Source organism: Neopelma chrysocephalum, unplaced genomic scaffold (genome assembly GCF_003984885.1).
Source record: "Neopelma chrysocephalum unplaced genomic scaffold, ASM398488v2 Primary Assembly neopelma1_68, whole genome shotgun sequence".
NCBI lineage: Eukaryota > Metazoa > Chordata > Aves > Passeriformes > Pipridae > Neopelma > Neopelma chrysocephalum.
In genome coordinates, this window is record NW_020897727.1 from 6,565,740 (window position 1) to 6,582,093 (window position 16,354).

At 39.4% G+C, this 16,354-nt stretch overlaps 1 protein-coding gene across 5 annotated transcripts in view; it reads right to left on the reverse strand.

The window, feature by feature from the left end:
• The window catches only part of BANP (BTG3 associated nuclear protein), a 128,462-nt gene that overhangs the window by 41,423 nt on the left and 70,685 nt on the right, over nt 1–16,354 (reverse strand). For 4 of the 5 annotated variants that reach the window (XM_027685091.1, XM_027685088.1, XM_027685089.1 and 1 more), the window contains 3 exons: nt 15,916–16,046; nt 13,507–13,578; nt 11,544–11,588 (listed from right to left, as the gene is read on the reverse strand). In XM_027685091.1, coding sequence (XP_027540892.1) covers nt 11,544–11,588; nt 13,507–13,578; nt 15,916–16,046 — 248 coding nt within the window. The remainder of the gene's footprint in view (nt 1–11,543; nt 11,589–13,506; nt 13,579–15,915; nt 16,047–16,354) is intronic. The other variant, XM_027685092.1, reaches the window with a different exon arrangement.

Here is a 16,354-nt window from a genome sequence, read left to right on the forward strand (position 1 = left end):
TCCACATCTTAAAGGATTTGAGTTTTTCCTTACAGGGAATTCTGAAGAGAAAAAAATACATATTTTTCCAGAAATGTCAATTATTTAAGGAACAAAACAATGAGGAAGGTCAAAATCTCCCTCAGTCCATATTGCCAAAGTCTGTGAAGCTGGATTCCACTGTTATAATTTTACAATTTATATTGATTTTAGACATGAGGCTGAAAGGAAAAGCTTTTCTACTTGATATTTCAGGCAGGGAAAAGATAAATTAAAAATAAATACTTATGAAACAACCTGGCTTAGTCTGATGTAACAGAACAGGAAATAAGATTAAAACTCTGTTAAAAAAAGGGAATGTTGGTGCTTCACTGTGGAAAACTCTGGCTTTGTAAGGGTGTCATTCCTTATTCAATAACCAAGTCAGTGTTAGTTTATTGTCACCAGTGAGACAAATTTCTGCTCTTTTAAAGATTAGGGACAGATTTTTGAAGAAATCAAGTTTGACACATTCTCCAAATCTATTCCAGTGTCTTCCCATAACAATGACCAAGACACTATTCAATGCATGGAAAACTGAAGCACCTGTGGATCTTCAACAAAATAATCCAGGAAGGCCCAGATATTGCTAAGCCAAGACTTGAACTTCAAAGTAAGACATCTAAACTCAAGTTTCCCAAAGGAAATGTCTAATGAAGACATTTGCAACTGATTTACCCAGAAAATAGTCTTGTATAATGATATTTTCCAAAAGAACATAAGAAAGTGACTCCTGAACAGTTTTAGCTGCCCATTTGTAGGTCAATCATCCAGAGTCCTGGATTTCCAGCATTCAGAATCCTGGATTTCCTCAGCTACTACTTCTCTACTCCAGATAAAGTACATGGAGCCAAATGAAAATTATTTTAATTTGGAAAATCTCCACAGCAGATGAAAAGCCCCCACGTTTGGGTCTTTTCTAAACTGACAGAAGTGGTCCTGCAATCATGGAGCTCCTGAGTGATTTTTGGTCCTTCTTAAAGTCCAGTGCTGGACTAAATGGCCTCCAAATCCTGACAAATCTCTTCACATCACTTGGAAAAGAATGTGGCCAATGACAAATGCTTCTGACAGCTCCATTCCCATTACACAAGTCCAAGTCATATTTGGTTTAATTCAGAACAGATGATCCACTGATCATTCCTTTCTTCAGCTTTCAGACAGTGCCTCTGACACATCACCACTGACCAGGAAAACACACACCAGAGTCCAACCATGTGGTGTTTGCCCACGTGGCTTTGGAGATCATGTCCTGTTCTCCAGGAGAGCACACAGAGGCAGAACTGTCCTTCCTTTGGGTGACTTCACACCCAAGGGATCCCCTCAGTCATCCACAGAATGAGTATCACAGCAAAAATTTATCCTCACTGTTGACTTCTGGCACAGCTCTGATGTAACATCCAGACTTGTTCTCCTCTCTCTACCCTTACAACCCATTTCTGCTGTCTGACATCCTTTTTACGGATTGACCTATTATGAACAAACCTCGCAGGAAAACATGATCCCATCAAAGTTACCCCCAACAGTCCCTGTGCCATTGTTGAAACACTGTCATTCACTTCTCAGAGCAAGGTCTCTGGGTCAGTCTGACTTTCTCCTCTCTACCCAGACATCTCCTTTGTTCACACTTCCCAGATGTCCTGGCCTTGAGCTGAACTCTGTTGAAGAAAAACTCAAAGACCAAAAATCTCCCGGCACAGTTCCAGAATTGAGAAGTCCTGAGCAGTGTTTTCTCTTTGTTTGCTGTTCCATCTCCTGGCACCACCAACATCGGCCTCCAACTGAATTCCCTCCATCACAAACCACACACAAACTGAATGCAAGATGGGCTGGATTTGAGTCAGAGAATCATGGAATGGTTTGGGTTGGAAGGGACCTTCAAGATCATCTGGTCCCATCCCCTGCCATGGGCAGGGACACCTTCCACTATCCCAGGTTGCTCCAAGCCCCGTCCAACCTGACCTTGGACACTTCCAGGGATGGGGCAGCCACAGCTTCTCTGGGCAACCTGTGCCAGGGCCTCCCCACCCTCACAGGGAAGGATTCCTTCCCAATATCCCATCTAACCCTGCCCTCTGGCAGTGGGAATCATTCCCCCTTGTCCTGTCAGTCTAGGCCCTTGTTCAAAGTCCCTCTCCAGCCTTTTAGAGGACGGTACCTCTCCTGTGTGATTCCTGTGGGATGAGATCCCTCATGGCCAGTGTCACCCCAACCCATAACAAACAGTTAACTAGAAATCCCACTAACGTGATAAGTAACACCATTCCAACACTTCCTCCTGGTGAACTCCGTGACACTTCTGCTGCTCAACACAAATATTTAGCAACATTCCAGCAGAATGGAATGACATATTTTAGGAGTAAAAATAGTTGTTAAAAAAAAAAAAGAAGCAATTTATAAACCAGATTCATTCATAATCAACCCTGGTTGGAGCCCAGAGTTTGTATCAAAGGAAAAGACTATCTCTGTGTGAAGGAGTTTTGCTTCCAGCCCAGGCAGGAACTGATAGATCCAACTGGATAATTGATGGAGTCAGGATACAACAACTAATCCCAGCAGACTGGATCAAATCAAGTGAAGCAAGTTTATCATTTCAAATACTTACTCCAAAAAGAATTATGTTGTTCACAGAGCACTAAAGAAACGGCCACGGCCGATGGTTTTCCAAACACACTTTCCAAATGTTACTCAGAGTAATACACTGATGTGCTCTGAATAAAGGAAATCTACCTCAGCTAATTAAAACAGAGCAAAAATTAAAACTGTGCTGTTGATGTGGAATTTTAATGTCTAAATTAAGCAACAAGGTGGTCATCTTGTAGTGGTTTTTTTTAATACGGTGTGTTCCAACCAGCACAGGAATCTCAAATTTAGGATCTCTGATCATTCTTATTCAATTTATTATAATTTATTAGATGAAATTTTTTTATTCCCTCAGCTAGTTTGAAATATTTTAAGGATTCTGGAAAATTGGCCTGAAAACAAAATTGAACTACGGAAAGGATTAAATACATGAACAACAGACAAAAGTCAACCAATTGCTCAAATCTCACTTTAACATTAACTTGTTAAACCTCTGAAAACTCTCTGTAAATCACACAGGTTTTCTTCTACAAAGATAAACTTATTCTTAAGCTGAGCCACTGTGGTTGAAATTTTAAAAGGGGTGGGTTTGGTGCCCCAAGTCTGGTGAAAAGCAACTGTTTTAACAGAGGGGAGATAAAAAAGAGGAGCTTCCCAATTTCATATACTTCACTTGGTCTCAAAAGGTTTCCAAAAGCCTTGACCACCATTTGGGAACTACTCCAAAATCCCATTTATCATTTAACCCAGACAAGCAATCTGGAAACAGGTTTAAGTCATCAAGATTTACTGTCCAGTTTAGCACAGAGGGAAGATTAACTAAGTTAATGACCTGAATTATGCATCTGCCATTAAGTGACCTGATCCCACCCACGTGTGATTTGGGTTTTCCTGGAGATGAAGGGAGATCTCTCCACGTTGAACAGCTCAAGCTCTGCCAGGAGCAAGTGGTTGGTCCCAGCCATGGATTTCAGGATTTCAATGAACCCAGTGTCAACCCATCCTGGGCACTGACAGCCCAGCTGAGGTTGGAAAAGATCTCCAGGATCATTGAGTCCAACCTGTGACCAATCCCCAACTTGAGCACCGAGTGCCACATCCAGCTGTTCCATGGATGGATCCCCTCCAGGGATGGGGACTCCAAACCTCCCTGGGCAGCCCCTTCCAATGCCTGACAGCCCTTTCTAGGAAGAAATTCCTCCTCGTGTCCAACCTGAACCTCCCCTGGCACAGCTGGAGGCCGTTTCCTCTGGTCCTGTTCCTTGTTCCCTGGAAGCAGAGCCTGACCCCCACTTGTCTCCACCCTCCTGTCAGGGAGTTGCAGAGAGCGAGAAGGTCCCCCCTGAGCCTCCTTTTCTCCAGGTTAAACATTCCCCAGATCCTTCCTGGGCTGGAATTTGTAACATGGAGCAGTGATTTCTGAGCACATGATGAAACCTTCCTAATATCTGAAATAACTGAGGTGGCACTGCTGGAACCCAGACAGAGAACAGGGATGGGCTGAGGGCAAACCTGCAGCACAAACAGGGCTCACATCACATGATGAGAAAAATCATAAATGAAGAGCACTAAAAAGAATAAACAAAACAAAAAAGAAATGATTTCTCTAGATTAGCCCAGCAAGATAGCTTTGTGATCACTGCTATTCTACAAGCTGAGATGTTATTACCAAAATCTCTAATAAGAGGCAGCTTAGACCTCTGCCTTCTATCAAGGTGGAGAAAATTATTTTTCCTTATATTTAAAAGATTATCATTTCGTATCTCATCTCTTCTTATTAAGTTTACAGCAATATTAAAACAAGATTTGGGTGAATAAAGAACATAATATACTCCAAAATAGAGCACATATTCTTTGGAGCATTATAAATGCTCCTGTCTGCTTGAATGGAATTTTAATGGAACAACCCACCTTCTTAGGAGAAAAATAAAAAAAAAAAAGATGACAGAAAATATTATCCTTTTCCAAAACCTTCATTAAACAATCTTGCTTTACAACTACCACAGATCACTCAAAGAACTGAGGGACTGTATCAAAGAAATACCTGTAAGAGATTAACAAATCACCTCTATTAATTTTTCCACCAGTCAGAAGGTTTTTACAAATGGAAAGAAGTAATTTAAGGGGTGGAAAAAAAATCCTAATTCATATCAGTACTAAAATAAAGGCTGATTTTACCATCTCTCTGGACATTTTGCTACTCTTGATCAGCAAGGCAAAGAAAAACAAGTTTATGGTGTGAGAAAGGTATCGGTGAAAGGCTCCATCATCCAGAGACACACTGAACTGGGAACGGGGAATTCTGAGCAGGAGACAGAAATAGTTGCCTGACATAATGTCTAAATCTCGAGGAGCACTAGGAAAAAGCCTCTGCTGCAAACACAGCCATATATTCTGTGCTCACAGCCAAGGAGCTGCTGGAATTCACTGTTTGCTCCCAAAGCAAATCTTCACCTGCGTCACTGCAGGGCTGAAAGGGGCACATTTGATCCTGTTATTATTGGGAAGCTGTTCCTTTATTGTCACACTTTGCCAAAAGCAGAAGTGACAAAAAAAATACCATAAATATGAGATTTTGCTGCTGGAGACTTTGCTTACCTTTGCCTTCAGCAGAGATTGCTTTTTTCAGCATATAAAGACAAAAAAACCCCAAACCACTGTGTTGGTGGATGAGAATTAATAATAATTAGTAGATGAGGAAAAACTTCTTAAGTTGAACTGAAAGGCACCTGCAAACTTTCTTACATGTCACCCCTTAGGTGCTACACTGAGATCTTGGATGGGACAAAGCATTATCACAGTAAAATTAAAGGCATCAAAATTACAGCTGCCCTAAGACAAGATCAAGGACTTCACATAAAAACAGAGCAAATTCCAGCAAATAACAATCACATAGTGACTGATGGGGAATTCAATACAAAACTGAGCATTTTCCAAGGAGATCTTTGTTCTTTTACTGAATAGTAAAGCAAAAATGGCTTTAAAAACCTCAGACCCGAAAAGCCTCAGTGAACTTTAGCGGACACAGAACAAAGGGCAGCCTTGCCCATAATTTCCTATATTCACATTTCAAACTGCAGATTAACAACAATTAATGACCTTTGATGACTAAAACATATAAATATCTCCACAGCAAACCCTAAGTACACTAAAACAACTTCATATCTGCTTTATCACCAGAGTAGCAACTCCTTTCTTCCACTCCTGATAATCCTGTTCCCTTCTTCCCTGTTTCCTTCCTTTCCCACAAACCCATTTAAATTCTGCCCTTAACCTAAATATCAAACACACATATGTGTTATATACACATTTATATACATATAAGTAAATATTTTATTACATCTTTTTAGTTAGCAAAAATTAACACAAATTTTCCTTATAATATTAATATTAATTTTCCCAGAGATATTTTGTATTTTACTGATCACCAGGTAGCAGGTTTTTCCCTTAAGCTTTTTTTAACCCATACACATCTGTAAGTTTTAGGGCACTTCACTGCTTTAAAATGAAATTTCTCCATTTTCTTTTGATAAAATACCACTTTCTTTAGCAAACTAAGTTTTCAGACTAAGAGTGTCATGGTTTTGATGAACTACTTTAAGGAACGAAGTGGAGACACCTCTTGTATGAGACACCAAATTAAAGAGGATGTGCACAAAAATCTTCAAACAAAACAAAAAAATCATGTAATTAAAATGCTCCTACCTAAATATAATTATTTAACCACTCTTAGTTTATCATAAATAGTGTTGCCATAAAAACTCCGTGTTTCCACAAAGACACTGTGATTTTACCTGAAATTTCCACAAAACAAATGTTGTTTCCAAACAATTCTTTTAATTTTTGCTCCTAAAAACAGGCTCAGACTTGCAAGACTTCAGTACAATTTAGGACAATTATTGAGGAAGTCTCAGTCAGAAATAATAATTTATTTTTTTCCAAATCCAATCAAGGACTTTTTAGGTTCCAGCTGAACGATATCGCAGTTTTAATTTGATTATTTTTCTTCTGACAGTCATTTTTCTGTTTGTGTTATTCCAATAATTAAAAAAATATTGGAATTAATAGAACTCAAAGCCTTTCCAATCCTTCCTCTCTCTGCCAACCCCACAAGCACAAAGACTCTCACTCAGACCATCCCTGTCCCCGCAAAAAATACTTTCCAGGGGTGACTTCGGAGCAGTTCATTTCTCCCACTTCGATTTCCTCCTCATTCCTTCCAGCTTCAGCAAATAGCTCAGAATCATCTTAATTCTACTGCCCTCTACTGCTGATAAATCAGGGATAGGGAAAAAACTTCCTACATAGTATTAATTATTGCCTGAGCAACTTGAATAAAGAATTTTAGCATATTTAAATCTAGAACTTTTTAATTAAATGCATTATATGAAAATTACAAATTGCAGAAGATGATTCTTTTCTCTGTCTTGGATAATATATTATAATTGAAGTGGTTAATATTGATAGAAACTACAAGATCTATTCCAAAGGCAATTAAAAAGCATATTCAGAAAATATATGTTTCTTTCTCAAAAAAATGACATCTGGAAAATCCACAAACAAAACAGAGCAGCAGCCAAGTTATTATGGAAATGTCAACAGCATTTTTGTTTGTATAAGTAAAAATTATAACTGAGTTATGGATTCAATTTGACCTTAAAAAACGTGGTGCCCTCACCACAAAGTAGTGAATGTCTCAATAATGATCAGAGATGTAAACAGAGAGACAAAACCCAGATGTCAGCGTTGGTTTTGACTGTCCCACAGGTTTGTGGAGAATTTGGAAGGGGCTGCCAAGACAGGTTTGGAATCCCCATCCCTGGAGGTGTCCAAGGAAGGCCTGGACGTGGCACTCGGTGCTCTGGGCTGGGGGACAAGGTGGGGATTGGTCACAGTTTGGACTCGATGGTCTTGGAGCTCTTTTCCACCCTCAGTGATTCTGGGATCTGTGATTTCCTCGACAAATCAACCTATTTTCATTTCAGTTTGACCCAGTCACAAATAAGATTCACTGGATTTTACGTGGGATTACCAGGATAGGGGTTTTTTCCCTCTGAACATTCGGAACCATTTCTTCCCCTTCTCCAGCCCTGCCAGATTTCTTGCCCCTCCCAAGACTGCAGCAGAGCCCAGGCCCAGGACAGATGTTTCAGACAGAGGTGATGAGGTTGTTTCTCCTCCTGAGCTCCACCACAGGCTCTGTGGGGGTTAACCCAGACCTGCCCCAGACCCAGCTCCAACTCCTCCCAGGGCAGCACAGACAAACCCTGGCTGATCCATCCATCCCTCTATCCCAGCCTTCCAGGCCCAACCTCCCACCCTCAAATCTGCTCTATTTTCTCCATCACCAGCAGCTTTCCAAGGGTATCTTTCCCAGTCATGGATCTGCTCTCCTACAATCATTCCACACATGAGGATGCTTTCCCTCCTCCACAGTCTGAACCGTCCCAGCCCTTGGAGCTGCTGGAAAGCTCAGAGCATCAAGCTCAGAGGAGAAGGTCAGGAGAAGATAAAACAATCCCTGCTCCATTCAAATTCCTCAGTAAACAGCAGGAAAACCTGTAGGAACAAGATCCCCTCCCTCTCTCTGTACCTGTAACTCAGCAGTTACTCAGGGGTCTCACTGCACCTCTTTGATCACAAACTTCCCTGGGACAGACTTTTGTGTACAATTATATAAAATTCCAATTCTGCACATTTATTTCCTATGCAGACAGATACCCAAAAGCAGTTTACACTGATTGTTTTTTTCCTACATGCTCCTTTGTCCTGAGTTCTCCCACTTTTTCTACCTTACCTACAGATCCTGCTCCAAGTGAACTAAATGCTGCAATTCCTGTTAATTTTTCATTCACTCAGCAGGACAAATTGTCAGCTCTCCGGAATATGAACAATCCTATTTGAGATTTTAAAGTACATTAACTTTTCAATTTAAGAACTAAGGCTATTAGTTGAAGACCATTTGCCTGGTGTCATTTTAATTAATGCCTAAATTGGAGAAACACTGGTTGGGAGGATGAACAAAATGTCTGAAATGCAAGATCAAGGAATGGCCTTGGAATTGTCCTGTTCTACCTCTTTATATCCCTATCTCTGAACACTGTGGCAACACCTCACCTTGCACAGGACACACACGGAACATCTCCTGGGATGTTCCAAGGAAGAAAAGGATGGAGTTAGGGAGAAAGGAAGGAAGGTAATCAGAGCAGACAAATTAGAAAACTTCTGGTAATTCATAAGAATCAAATGCAAAGTCAAAAAAATTCCCAATACTCTGAGGTTTCGAGTGTTCGTTAATATAAAGTCTAATTATTTTTGCAGTTTGGTATTTTTATTAAACGTGCACTGAAATATGAAACTCCCAGCTAATAGAACACATGTGGAGGTAGACAGAGCTCTTTTTGGAATGATTTCATTATTCCATGGACAGTAATGCCAGAAAAATAAAATCTAAGTTCAGTGCAACTACCAAGACAGACAAGGGGGGGGAAAGTTAAAATCAAAGGGCAGAATTGTGCAGAGAAGCCAGGATTTAGTACCTGAACATCTGTGTCACCTTGGGGATTTTCCTGATAAAATTTCATGGTACATTTATGCCATTTTATGCCTTAGTTCACATGGAGTTTATAAATCTATGCTTTGCAGCCCCAGCTTCTTGTAAACCTTTCACTTGCGGTCGAGAGCAAAAAGCTCCATCAGCAGCAGGACCAAACCTCACCTGGGCAGAGGGAACACCCTACACCTGCTCAGTGCACAGAATACATGGAAAACAGCAGCCTGAGATGAATTTTCAAGGGGAATATTTAGTATCCAAGCTAAGATTTAGTGCCACTGATAAGTATATATTAATCAGCTTAAAACACTCAGTAAGTGCCACGATATTCCTTGTTATCAATATCCCCCAGAGTCCCTTGGCTGATGCATTAGAGTTCAAAACATGCAAGGAAAAGCCAATTTCCTGAAAAATAACGGACAGGTTGGAAAACTACAGGAGTTTTTCTTTGATCCCAGGTCCTGAACAGCTACTGGACTGTCCTGACTCAAGTTACCCTGCCCCAGATCCCTGACAGGTTTTTGTGCTCTTATCCTGCTCCCAATGCCAAGGAAAATGGCTTAGTTTCAACTCCCCTTCTTCAATCACAATCAGAGTTTAGTTTAACTCCTTATCCTTTGCAGTTTTACGAGCTCAGATAAACAAAGATCAGCTGATGAGCAGAAGCCACAGAGCTCGTGCAGCACAGGGATCATGTGAGTGCTGCTCACCCACTTCAGGGCCCAAACTGCTGATGAAGCTTTCAATAATTAATGCAGAAGGGAGCTAAAAATCCCCTAAATATTTGCTTGCTCCTATGTTATGGTCCACTGAAAAACAACCATTTTCCAGCAAATCCTTTTGGAGAAGTTTGAGGATTCCTGGGAATTCGCAGAGCCACCAGTTGAAGTGTGACAATACCCGGCTGGTGACGCTCAAGACACAAAATGCAGCTGAGTGCAGGAAATAAAAGCAAAAAAACAGCACTTCACCATTTGTTTTTTCAAGGAAAGTTTAAAAGCAGAGCTCAGAGCACAGTTAGTTAAAAAACCCACAAAAACTGGATGTTAAAGTGATTTTTCTACATACACTTGTACAGCCAACAACCACTTAGGCAGAACCAAGATTATCCCAAACATATATATACTGTGTGATAGTACAGATATAGATAACATGATGCTGATTTAAACAAAAAAAGGGCAATTAATCATGGTTTTCTTCCCTATCTGGTGTGCTCTCACACATTCTAACAATACACATATATCCATATATATGCACAGGCACACAAATTTACACATGAATAGATATTTCAAGGAGAAAAATAAAGCTATTAGGCTTTAATTAAAAGTAAATTCAACTTAATCTACATGCCTCACTCAGAGAGACATAAAACCACCCAATATTTGTCTTGTAAGAAGGTGCAATTTGGGCAGCAATATTTCACCAAGAAAGAAAAAAAAACAATAAGTACTAAACAAAAAGTTCTGACACACAGGAAAAATCACCTTCCCCAGTCTCACTTCTGCAGAAGTACTGCTGATGAAAACCTCAGTAAAGAAGACTTAAAAGTGGTTAATTTTGCTGTTTTTAAACCCCCACACAAATCCTGTATGTGGTCAAAAGTTCAGAGTGTTGGGAGCTTCCCTGAGTTCCAAACCTTCCTGATGTCAGACTGCTCAATGCAGGGCAGGACTCGAGTTCTCCCCAGATGTCTCACAACTTATTCATATTCAACAGGACCAAAAAAATCCATAGCAAGTGGCCTGGCTTGAAAGCTTCTCACAGGAAGGTTTTTGTGCTGTGGGTATTTTAAGAGAGCTCAACATTCAGGAAAGTGTGTCTGAGATCAAATGGGAGCAATTTTGCTGCCACCTGACATGGAAATTCTGCTAATTGAGCCCTTCAGTGACTCAGCACTCCAAGTAAAAGCTGCTTTTTCTTCTCTCATGTGTGCATAAGCACCTAATAAAGCCATTTTATCAGCAAGAACAAAAGCAGATGGGAAAGATCTGTTTCTCCCAAGTCTCTCCATGTAATGAAAAAAAGAACTGCTTAAAAATCAGCAATAAATGTGGGGTTCTGAGTCCACATCTGGCCGTGGGGACAGTGGAGAACAGAGACAAGAACACACTGTACACACCAAAATCAATCCAATCCAGTTCCTAAATGCAGGGGGGGAGAGGCCAAAGACAAGGAGGGATAAAACAGAGGGATGAAATATGTTGCAGGAATGATGAAATAATACAAAGACTTTTTGTATTTAAAATATTTCATGTGCATGTCATCATTTTGCAAGTTGTTTATTTCAACAGATTTTCCTCCTTAAAACAGCCACTTACAATCTGGGATAATTCCAACAGCAACATTAAAGACCAAAGGAAATGCTGCTTAAACTCAGTTCTGTTCCTACCTGTCCATCCTGACCCACGTGAACTTGGTGTATTTGCAGGTTTCCCTGGAAAAAAAGAGCATTGACAATAAATAAAAACTGGAAATTTAAAAAGTTGCTTTATGCTGAAAAAAAGTCTGTTTCTCATCTTATTATTAAACAGCTTCAATATTAAGCAAACCTATTAATTTAGGAAGTCCTGAGGGTTATTTTGGCAATCCAGCTCCAACCCCATAGTCAGCTCTGCATCCACAGGGGATAAACAGATCAAAAGCAGGGAAGTGTCTCAGCACCAGCATATTTTGCTTTTTGGAAGCTACTGCATAATGCATTTTTATGTTCAGTTTCTCAGTATTGTTTCTGAGGTAAAATTTTTGAGTTTCCTTATTTATATAAAACTGCAAATTTAAGTCAACCCCTTACTAAACTAGAATTAGAATTTAACACTTTTATATGTATGGGGTGTTATTTACTAATTGTTTTTTGTTTTATCAAAATTCAATACTGAAGACTAACAATTCTATTACAGGAATTACAACTATCACAAAAAAATTCTCAATAATGGGAAGGATTTTAAAGGAAACTGTAGCTCCAAAGTCTAATAAGGAAATCTTTACAAAATAAAGTTTTTATTCATATGCTCAGAGATGCCTTTCCAAAAGCACAATTGGATTAAGGAAAACCAGCTTCCCAGACAGTGAAATAGCAGATTTCTTGGAGGAAAAAAAAAAAATCCCAATTCTTTGATTCACATGTTTTGGGCAGTGTCTCTTCCTGGCAGCTCCTGCTCTCATTTGAAGCTGTACATTGGAATAAATTAAAGCCCAGATGTTTTCAAATGCAGCCCTTGAAAGTCTTAGAGACACAAACAGCCCATGGACACAGGGGGTGCCTGAACCTCAGGATCAATTCTGCTGAATCAGAATTTTTTTAGTGGTTTTTTTACCCAAAACTCCTTCAGTTTTATTGTAGCAGACTTTGCATTCCTTCAGACCCAGAGTATTTTAATCCTTTTTTATTTCTCTCAAGACAAGCTCTTCAAAGGAGAAGCCTTTAACTCTAATATTTATAGAATATTTACGATAATATTTATTCTTCAAGAGCTGCCTGTGTTAACAATATTCCTTCACAAAGTGGTTTTATGAGATGTGATTTGGGTACTTTGGAAGTGGATTAAAATAACCCACATTCAGATATTCTTAACAGTGAGGAAAAAGCTCTACAGGGAAATGGTACAGATTAAAACTGTTGTTTAACCATATTTTTCTATTCCTTTTTTATTTAAACAAAGAACACAGAAATCTAACAGCAGTTTTAGCAATTAGGAGTATCTATATATTCTTAAATGACCAACAATTGCAGTCCCACAGAGGTAAATCCACCTGGCTTTGAGAGCTGGTTTGCCTGAGTCAAAATTGGGGGGTTCAGGACTGAATTTATCCATTTCCATTCTACTGAACTATTTTTATGGAAAAAATTAAAGAGTGTAAACACTGCAGTGCCAAATTAGTTAATAATGAAGGCAAGTTGGTTCTGCAAAATCTCTTTACTAGATGGTGGCTGGAATTTTCTCCAACTCCTGTTCAACAGTTCCCCCATGCAAAGGCACTGAGTATTCTGGACACATTTAGTTTATAAACCTAAATAAAATAATTTCATTTTAATGGCAGTGTAAGCAGCTAAACTGATTTCCTCTAGTATTCTGTATTAAATTTCCAAAGAGCATCAGCTTTATACAACAATCATTAGTGTAACACACACAGAGCTGGTCAAGGAGGATAAAAAACCCCAAATCCCAAAACAAACAAAAACCCACTCCCCAAAAAAAAAACCCAAACAGAGAGAAATAGCAGGTTGCATTTAACACCCTAAAGCACATTTCATTCTAGTTCTACCACATCCTCTCACTTTACTCAGATTTCAGAGGTGCAATTTTGGAATCAGGGCCCCAAATGCGCTCCAGGGCACCCAAACTTTTGCTCACCTCACTGTCCTGTGTGATCTGGACCTGCTCCCCCTGGGGCACCTGGGCTATGTGGAGATGGCCCTGTGGGATCCACAACAAAAGAAAACACCAAGGAGCATCAGAGGAAAATCAGGACTAGAGGAAGCAGCTACTACCTTGCATCAGCACAGCTCAAGGTATAGAAGCAAAGTGTTTATTCAGTGAAAACCATTAAAAATAGCTGTAAAAAATAAAGTGCAACTGTATTTCCCCCTCCTTTTATGTAAGACATAAGCAGAGTTACTTTGAGCAAAGAATGGTTCATTTTCACTGAAGGGGGAAAAAAACAGGCATAATAATAAATAACATTTATGCAGTGAATTTCTCTCTGGCAAAGGATCTGTGCTTTTGACTGACACACAAAGCTTGGGGCTGACTTGGTGACTTGGTGACCTTGCAAACTCAGTTCCTAAAACAGATACAGCAAGACTAAATATCCCTAAGAGTGAGGCTTTCAAAGGCATCTAATTATCCATGGATTTGTGTACACTCACACGGTTCTGGTGGATCCCAGACCATGCCAAGGACTCTCAAACTGCTGGAATTTTGGAAGAATTCATTAATTTGAACACAGTTACTGCCCTAATAGTGTTAATCATGTTAATACTTTACATTGCTGACCACAGCCCCCGCTCCAGACTGGTACCAAGCCTATCCTCTGATCCAAACAGGGATAAGAGTGGATGGAATTCCTTGTGCATCCTGACTAGCCCAGCCAAGTCTTTGCTCCTGTGATTTACCTGAGATTGGATTCTAAATAACCTCCTTGAGGGTTTCTAAGGCTTTGTGTTCATTTTAATATGCCTGCATGAGATTAAAGATAATCATTTGGAATTCTGTCAAAGGCTCTTCTGATTTTATAACACAAGAACAATTGCATGTGATTTTCAAAGACACACAGATCCCTCTATTTCAAACAGTTTCATTTCCTTTGGAAGGAAACCATCTATTTATAGGGAGAAAAAACACTCTGAAAGTCTCACTCTGACAATAGGGGCTGTATATAAAATTAGAGCACTGCCCAGTTTGTGTGCAGATTAAAATCACTTTCCTCTCCTTAACATGGAGCTCTCAGGGTTCCCAGGAAAAAGCCTGGAGCATTTGGAAGATCCATTTAGAGTGGGTTTAAGTATAAGGAATCCTTTCTGGCTGGAGGGATGGGGAGAAGGTGATTTTATTCACCTTTTTATGACCAAAAAACCCTGCTCACTCATCTTTTGCAGATACAGAATGAGCCCTCAAGGACAGTCCTTCTCTAATACTGATTTTTAATATGTATTATAAATAACTACTACATTACTAATGACTCTTAGCCTGATCTATATGTATTATTCCAAAGAACTGAAAAAACAATGCCATTTTCTCCTGTTTCAACCTCTATATGTCTAAATTACGACATTTAGAAAGTGGTTGTGGGTCACAGAGGATTTTTCCTGGATTCCACAAGCAATTTAAAGGATCTTTAACGAGTCTGGAGCTTTTAATGAGGCAAATTTGCATCACTTACACCTATAAATGTAACCACTTTGTCTATTATATTCATGTATTTCATATAATTTTCCCTTCTACCTTGTCTTTCAAGACTTGAAAAATGGTTTACAGTCATCAATTATATCTCATAGAAAGATCCATCGAGGAATCAAGAAGATTTAAAATCCATAGGGAAACCAAGAGACAAGGAAATTCCCATGGTAATACTGGAAAGTTATGGCAAAAGTGAAGTGGAAGTGGAGCTTTTGCACCCAGTTCCTGCAGAAAGGGCATTATTTCACTGAGGACACTTTTTAAAGATAATTTTAAATGAATTTTAATTGAAGTTTGAATTTCAAACAATCCTTGTATCAAACCGTGGGACAGAGGGACTAAAGTGAAGGTGGGTTTTTTCAGAGGACACTAAAACCACGTACAGAAATAATCACAGCCTGAGTTGTGTCTCAGGCTTAAAAAATGTCAATATTTATAACTTTTACTTATATACATGTAGCTAAACGAATACACATGTAAAGGTTCAGCCAACAGATGTTCAAAACCAGCTGAGAATGCAGTTTTAAAGAAAAATAAATAAATAAATGCATTTCTGTTGTGTAATTCATAGCTAAAACCAACTCTGGTGTGTAAACCCTACACTTTGTAGGGCTGCAGGAAAACAGGTAAATTCTATAAAATAATGAAGGTGCATTTATTTGCAATAACTGTGTGAGCAAATCCTGCAGGAAGAGCTTTGTCAAATAATTTTTTTTCCCATAAGCCTCCAATGTTTATTTACTGAAAATCCTAAGTGAGGGCAAGTTACTATTTAAAAATAAAACATTAAATTGCAACTGAAGCAAAGTTTGCAAGAAATTAGAGGGTTTAAATGGAGGGATTTAGAAAAAGCTGAGGACATACTACTTGGACTTGTCCATCCTCTCCTATCTGGTGGATCTGGACCTGCTGGGCGTTGGCCAGGGCGTAGTGAAGGGCCTGGGGCTGGTTCTGCTGGATCTCATTGGAAGCTGACACTGAACTCTGGGATCCCTCTGGAAAAAAGAGACAAAAATTCACCTTTATTACATGTGTACATCCCATCCCAGTGGCCACACAACTATCCACACCTAAAACCCAAGGAAAACAAATTTAACCATCATTTCTATTCATATTCTTCTGCATGTTCACTGGATAATGTGCATGTGCTACGAATTCCATGGGAATTCCAAAGGCTGGTTTGTGTCTGTGAAAGCTCTAATTGTGTTAATGATGTGAAATACAGAATTCCAACCACAGCACTTCTGCAGGAACTGAGGAAAACACAAGAAATCCATGTTTTTGCTGCCTGTTGGACACACAC